The 8,192-nt window shown below is 47.1% G+C and overlaps 1 protein-coding gene across 1 annotated transcript in view; it reads left to right on the top strand.

Annotated features, from left to right (window-relative positions):
* Positions 1-3,857: 3,857 nt before the first annotated feature.
* LOC137428743 (uncharacterized) overlaps positions 3,858-8,192 on the top strand; it is a 207,239-nt gene continuing 202,904 nt past the window's right edge. The window contains exon 1 of the mRNA XM_068118641.2: positions 3,858-6,254. Coding sequence (XP_067974742.2) covers positions 3,858-6,254 — 2,397 coding nt within the window. The remainder of the gene's footprint in view (positions 6,255-8,192) is intronic.

The following is an 8,192-nucleotide window of genomic DNA, read 5'->3' as shown; positions in this document are numbered from 1 at the left end:
ACGATATCTGCCAAACCACGTGCCCTATCGCAAATTCCAAAAGGATATTTAGTAGACTGACATGCTGAACAGATCTGTGAAGTTTCCCCTCGATTGGATCAAAAATGAGGAAGGGGCTCGGTTTTAAAGGTTCATGCTTAAAAACGTCATAACTCTGAAACCATGTGACGCATGACGTCATGCTCGCTGACTTTTTTGTTCGTCATGGGTATGCGATTCTGCCTACAAAGTTTGGCCTCGATCTGTTCAGCCGTTGCAGAGAAAAAGGGGTTTTTGTGTTTTCACGAAAAACAAAAAACAATCTGGCGACCGAACCACGTGACCTGTGACGTCATAATTACCATTAAAATATTCTACAGACCGAGTCCCTCCTGCGGTGAAAATTTGATCTCAATCGGTCCAATTATTGCAGAGAAATTGGTTTTTAAAGGAAATTAAAACTTAAAATGGCACTGAGTTAAGGATCATCGGAATTATCAGAATTACCAAAGTTCAAAGTGCCACAACTTTGTTAAAAATGATCGAAACGTCGTGAAGTTCGAACCCGATCTGTAACTTGTCATGAGGAAACCATGTGCCAAGTTTGAAATCATTAGCATTAAGGGTTTAGAAAAAAAGTCCGGAAAACTGTTCTTTGCGTGACGGACTGACGGACTGACGGACGGAGGGACGGCGTGCAAACCTATAGTCCCCTCCGGTGTACACCGGTAGGGGACTAATAAGTTGAGGACCTGTCTAGCCCGGTTTGTCGGATCAAGTGTGTGCCTGTGATCATATGAGGATGATCGGGTGATAGGTAGAATAGGGACTAAGCTAATTCACCTGTGTGTCACACCTGGTGATCATTCCTTTGTCCCGTATGGCAGCACATCACACACGTTAGCTAGATCCATTAGTGCCACATTAATTAATTTCCCCGCCGCCACAAGACTTACAGGAAGAACAGGCAGGAACGAGAAACTTCGAGAAACTTGGAGAACTTGGAGAAAGCACAGAGAGGGCAGACAGAGGGTGTAAGGCCAGAGAGACCATGACTGACCTGTCCACGAAATACACGAACAAAGAACAAATAAAGCAAACAAGAAATATGTTGTGCATAGCAAGTTACTTGGGAAATCGCAAAAATAAGTTGTTGACCTTTGGCTTATGTTGACCTCTTGGCCTATGTTGACCTCAAAATAATTGGTGGTTGAATTCAGTGTCCAGATATGTAAATCCTCTTCCAATTTTAGTCAATCAGATGAAAATTGAGGATTTTATAAATTGGACAAAGTTCACCTGTTAGCTAGACCTTTGGCCTATGTTGACCTTTTGGCCCATGTTGGTCTCAAAAATAATTGGTGGTTGAATTCAGTGATGTGATATGCAAATGCTCTTCAAATTTCAAGTCAATCGGATGAAAATTGAGGATTTTTAAAATTGGACAAAGTTGTTGACCTTTGGCCTATGTAGACCTTTTGGCCTATGTAGACCTTTTGGCCTATGTTGACCCCTGGACCTATGTTGACCTTTGGGCCTAGGTTGATCTTCGGCCTATGTTGACCTTTTGGCCTATGTTGATCTTTTGGCCTATGTTGACCTTTTGGCCTATGTTGACCTTTTGGCCTATGTTGACCTTTGGGCCTATGTTGACCTTTGGGCCTCGGTTGAACTTCGGCCTATGTTGACCTTTTGGCCTATGTTGACCTCAAAATAATTGGTGGTTGAATTCCGTGACTAGATATGCAAATCCTCTTCCAATTTATGTCAATCGATTGAATTGAGGATTTTATAAATTGGACAAAGTTGTTAACCTTTGGCCTATGTTGACCTCAAAAATAATTGGTGGTTGAATTCAGTGACTAGATATGTAAATGCTCTTCCAATTTATGTCAATCGGATGAAAATTGAGGATTTAAAAAATAGGACCTTTGGCTTATGTTGAACTTTGGCCTATGTTGACCTCCTTTTGGCCTCTGTTGACCTCAAAAATAATTGGTGATTGAATTCAGTGACTAGATATATAAATCCTCTTCCAATTGATGTCAATCGGATGAGTGAGGATTTTATAAACTGGACCTTTGCGTTACGTTGAATTTTGGCCAGTTTTTTTTTCTTTTTTTCTTGTATACAAGATCGAGGCTCGTGAAAGAGCTAACATTAATCACACAAAAAAATCAAACAGACACATAAAACATATAATAAGGGGAGTGGTAGACAAGATGGGGAGAGATGGGGAAGCACACAAACACAACATTTGAGAGCAGGGACATCGGGAGATCTGTGGGAGGGAGAGGGCTTGGGGGGAGGAGGCGTGGGAATGGGGCGGGGGGGAGGGGAGGGAGAAGTATAAAACACAAGGACACTGCAAGGACTTCCAGGAAAGAAGTTGGTATTTCAAAAAAGTGGATCTGGGGTGAAATTAGCGGGGGTAGAAAAGATCAAGGTTTTGGATGGGGGAAGATAAGAGATGGTGGTGAACAGCTGTTTTAAAAACCTGGAGGGAGGAGTGGGATTGAAGAGAGTGAGGGAGTTTGTTCCAGAGACGGGAGTAAAGAGGAATGAAGGAGTGAAGGTGAGCAGAGGGTCTTGATTTTGGCAGTTTCACCATAAGAGAGTTGCTGGCAGATCTTGTGTGTCCTGTTGGAATATTTGTGGGACAGAGCACAGACAGGGCTGGGGGGGGTGGGGGGGGGCTAGGCCCGAGGAGCGTCGGTAGAAGACAGAAAGACCACCAACCTGCCTGCAGTGAATAAGTGAAAGACCCTCGGAGTTAGCTTCGTCGCCATGTTGACCACCTTTTGGCCTATGTTGACCACCTTTTGGCCTATGTTGACCTAAAAAATAATTGCTGATTGAATTCAGTGACTAGATATGTAAATCCTCTTCCAATTGATGTCAATCGGATGAAAATTGAGGATTTTAGAAATTTGATAAAGTTGTTGACCTCTGACCTATGTTGACATTTGGACCTCAAAATCAATAGGCTTCTTCCTTATGACCAACTCTACCGTTTGGTGAAGTTTTGTAAAGATCGGTTTGAAATTGTGACCTGTATAGGCGATTGACGTACAAACAGATAGAATAACGCACAAACCAATATACAGTAGTTGGAACAATGTCCGATTTTAGCAAGTACCAAACAAACAAACAAACAAACAAACATGGTTCTTTCTCTCTCGTGATGAGAAACACATGGGACTTGATGGCAAGAAAAACATTCCTTTATCCCGATAATGCCACTCAAAAAGGGTTTCTTACCAATACCATGACGAACGAAGTCGTACCTCGTGGTGTTGCCCACGGCGATAAACATTGTATTATCAACTTTTGTTTGATAACATGAATTGTTTAACTTGCTTGTGACGTGCACACGAGGCTTCGCGAACATTGCATGACGTCAATGGGTACGAAGCTGCAATCCAGGTTGATATTGCTTTGCGTAACACCCAGATCCGAACTCCGAACCCCGAAGGGAAACCCGGACCGTTTTAAAACTTAAACACCAAGTTGAAGAAAGTTGGGAAAAGTTTACTTTATTGTGCACAAAGTAAAATGAATCGTAGTTTTGCTTTTATACTTAATGGCGGCTCTGTAGGTTTATCTTACCTGCTATATAGGACGAGGGACGAGTAAAACCTTCTCGGATTTGTCCCATAGGTTTTCCAATCGTGATAAAAGGAAAAAAACGGGGGGGAAATAGAAAGGGGTGAAACATCCCATGGGCGGAGCTAAAGGCCACGCACTCGACGAAAAGGCGGAGCTAAGGGGCGGGCTCGTAGAGTAGGCGGAGTTAACGGCGAGCTGGCACACTGAAGGCAATGACTGTGCTGGTTGGTGGGCGGAGTTAAAGCCATTTTCAAGGGTTGGGCGTAGCAATGGGCGGTACCATTACGGTGGGGGAGGTTATGCTGATGAGGATGGGCGGAGCGAGTGGATCCCCAGTTTGGGCTTTGCGGAGAGAACATTACATTGACAAGAGACGCAAAGCGAAGTGGGACGGCGTGGAGTCCTCTCCGGGGGAAGCTGGAGGGTTACAGGAATCCCCGAAGGAGCGAAGTCTGGCCCCGGCATCACCTCGGGCACCTCTGCGCCGCCATCGGGAAACTTTGACTGAAGTTTTCCTCAAGTTACGACCGACGTCTCTCGACATGGACTCGGGTCGCGCCAACGGACACGCTTGCCTGTCCCTGGCGGCCCCGCGCGGCTGGCTCGGCGGACTCGGAATCGGGCACGGCGCCCTCGTCGCGGGGGTCGCGGGGGCCTGTGTGTGCGGACGCGCGTCCGGGCTGCTCGCGGTGATGGACGCGGTGGCCGCGCTGATCGCCGCCTGCTCGTTGACTTTCTGCCTTTCGCGGAAGACCCGGGACGTACCGCCGGACCTGGAGGTCGCGTGTCCGCCCGACGCGTCCGACACCGCTGGCTCCGACGTCCCTGGTCGCCGTCCCACGTTCCGGTCGTCCTGTTCTCCGGGTGTCGTGTGCCAGGCGCTCGCCCTGGCCGTCCTCGCCCAGCTCGTCCAGGTGGTCTACCGGTCCACGTGCGGCAGCGACGCGGACCGAGCGGACTCCGCCTTATGGCCCACGCTGGCCACCGCCGCGGTCTTGATGCTCCATGGACCTTGGTCTCGGGCCTGGCCCGGTCTGTTGGCCATCGTGACGACTCGCGGTCTTGGCCTCAACACCGTCTCGGTGCTCTTACCACCCTCGCATCGACTCCTGGCGGTCTATTCCGCCGGACTCATCGGAGGTCTCGTGTCTTGCTTCGAGTTCCCGAGTGTGGATTTCTGGAATACTGGTGAGGATGACCAAGGGTGTGAGGCCTGGACCACTAAAGGTCCTGCGGACAACTGGTCCTTGGTTTGTGAGCATGACAGGAAAAACGTGACGTCCCAGGATGTTCGTGGCCTTGATGGTCACAAAAAGGTGACGTCTCAGGATGTGCGTGACGTTGATGGCCACAAAAACGTGATTTCCCAGGATGTGCGTGACGATGGTCACCAAAACGTGACATCTCAGGATGTGCGTGACCTTGATGGTCACAAAAACGTGATTTCCCAAGATGTGCGTGACGATGGTCACCAAAACGTGACGTCTCAGGATGTGCGTGGCCTTGATGGTCACAAAAACGTGACATCGCAGGATGTGCGTGGCCTTGATGATCACGAAAAGGTGACACCTCAGGATGTGCGTGACGTTGATGGTCACAAAAATGTGACCTCTCAGTATGTACGTGGCCTTGATGATCACGAAAACGTGACATCTCAGGATGTGCGTGGCCTTGATGGTCACAAAGAGGTGACATCTCAGGATGTGCGTGGCCTTGATGGTCACAAAGAGGTGACATCTCAGGATGTGTGTGGCCTTGATGGTCACAAAGAGGTGACATCTCAGGATGTGCGTGGCCTTGATGGTCATGAAGAGGTGACATCTCAGGATGTGCGTGGCCTTGATGATCACGAAGAGGTGACATCTCAGGATGTGCGTGGCCTTGATGATCACGAAGAGGTGACCCCTCAGGATGTGCGTGGCCTTGATCATGAAAAGGTGATACCTCAGGATGTGCGTGGCTTTGATGATCACGAAGAGGTGACATCTCAGGATGTGCGTGGCCTTGATGATCACGAAGAGGTGACATCTCAGGATGTGCGTGGCCTTGATGATCACGAAGAGGTGACCCCTCAGGATGTGCGTGGCCTTGATCATGAAAAGGTGATACCTCAGGATGTGCATGGCCTTAATGATGACGAAAATGTGCGAGATGGACAAATGGACGAGTCGGTGGAAGAAGACCCGAGGACTCGAATAGCTGAAGACCTTGTCTCCCCTCTGGTTGGTTTTCACTCTGGACGTTCTGAGTTGTGTGGACGTTTTACATCTAGGGCGGACAAGATGGAAAGCAGTTGTGAGACTACGGATGAGCAAACAAAGGAGGAAAGGAAAGAGGATGAGAAGCAAGTGGAAGGAAGGGCCGACGAGGTGGAAAAAGAGTGCCGTGGTCTTCAGGAGATGTTGAGAGTTGAGGAAAACGGAACGTTTCCAAGAATGGAGATTACGGGAGACGGTGAAACGAGCGAGGGGGCATTTAAAGACAAGAAGCTGCCGGTGAGGAAAGACAAACGTGGCGATGAAATCGGGGACATGACCGACCAGCACGACAGGTTGGAGGAAGGTGAAGACAAAGGTCCAGTGGTTGGAAGATCCGGCTCTCTCGATGCCCACCTTTGCCAGCGTTTTAACCGCCGTGTGTCCCTTCCGATGTTTGCCCAGCACCCGGTGAGGAAATCGGGAGTGATCAGGTCGCTCTTCTGTACCTGCTTTGCTTCACGTCTTGTCATCGCACCTATTGTTGTTTCAATCACTGCCACCTCTTTTCTGTAGATAAGTTACCGTGCACCTCTTTCATCCTTCAACTGAACACTCACACTCGCCCATCATATCTAAACAATAGTCGATACCTTTGATTTATTAATTATAGTTATTTTCAATATTGTTGTACCTCAACTCATTGCTTCATAACATGATGCTGTTTGATTGTTGTTTTTTCATACAAAATCGAGGCTCGTGGAAGAGTGAGGTGACCAGAGGGTAGAAGGCGCAAGATGCTGATTTTGGGGGTGGTGGAATTTGTTGGAATGAATGGACAGGAGGAGGATGAGAGAGAGAGAGGTAAACTTATTAATCTGCAGATAGACGGATGAGGTGGGTTCGAGAAAGAATAGATCATGGGAAGAGGTGGAGGTTGACCAAAGATCATGGGTATAGGTGGAGGTTGACCGAAGATCATGGATATAGGTGGAGGTTGACTGAAGATCATGGGTATAGGTGGAGGTTGACTGAAGATCATGGGTATAGGTGGAGGTTGACTGAAGATCATGGGTATAGGTGGAGGCTGACTGAAGATCATGGGTATAGGTGGAGGTTGACCGAAGATCATGGGTATAGGTGGAGGTTGACTGAAGATCATGGGTATAGGTGGAGGTTGACCGACGATCATGGGTATAGGTGGTGGTTGACCGAAGATCATGGGTATAGGTGGTGGTTGACCGAAGATCATGGGTATAGGTGGTGGTTGACCGAAGATCATGGGTATAGGTGGTGGTTGACCGAAGATCATGGGTATAGGTGGAGGTTGACCGAAGATCATGGGTATAGGTGGAAGTTGACAGATCATGGCTATAGGTGGAAGTTGACCGAAGATCATGGCTATAGGTGGAAGTTGACCAAAGATCATGGGTATAGCCTATAGGTGGAGGTTGACCAAAGATCATGAGTATCGGTGGAGGTTGACCGAAGATAATGGGTATAAGGTGGAAATTGACCGAAGATCATGTGTATAGCCTATAGGTGGAGGCTGACCAAAGGTCATGAGTATCGGTGGAGGTTGACAGAAGATAATGGGTATAAGGTGGAAATTGACCGAAGATCATGTGTATAGCCTATAGGTGGAGGCTGACCAAAGATCATGGGTCCAGGTGGAGGTTGACCGAAGATCATGGGTCCAGGTGTAGGTTGACCGGTCACATTTTCTTCCTCCTTTCTCAGCATCCTTCATTCAGACCTCTCTCTTTCCTCGCTAACTTTGGTGAAGGTTTGTCCCTGAGGATGCCTTATAATTATTATTTATTATTATTATTTATCATTTATTATTATTATTTATTATTTGTTTTATTATTTATTATTATTATTATTTATTTTTATTATTTGTTATTATTTGCTGTTATTATTTGTTAGTAGCAACAGTACCCACCCTATGGGCGGAGCTTCAATTGGCAAGCCCAAATGAAAAGGCAAAATATCAGAAATTGAAGGCTTTTTTTATTTTAAACGATTCATATAAACGTCCGTTGAATCATATCACATGCAAATCATCAAAATCTAAACAGTACATGGCGCCCATTTTTGAAAAAACATTGAATTCTGCAAAACGGAAGCGGCTGCTACACGTCTTTCTCAGTCGCACGTTTATGTGTGAAGAGTGCGCGCCGAATCTGTAACACGGAAGCGGCCGCTACACCTGTTTCTCAGTCGCTTTGCACACGCTGCCGTGTTACTTCGGAGCCGCACGTTTATACAGGAAGAGTTCGTCAGGAGTCGATCTACTCTCTCCTGGTACGTAGGATAAACAGTATTTGTAGAATTTCAACAAAAGCCACATCACTGTTCATATCGGTAAATATTATTCCATCGTGTTTGGAAAAACTGGAAAATTGG

Source organism: Myxine glutinosa, chromosome 5, assembly GCF_964187855.1.
Source record: "Myxine glutinosa chromosome 5, kmMyxGlut1.1, whole genome shotgun sequence".
NCBI classification, from domain to species: Eukaryota; Metazoa; Chordata; class Myxini; order Myxiniformes; family Myxinidae; genus Myxine; species Myxine glutinosa.
The sequence above is the reverse complement of the archived record's forward strand: the minus strand, read 5'-3'. Positions and strand labels throughout refer to the sequence as shown.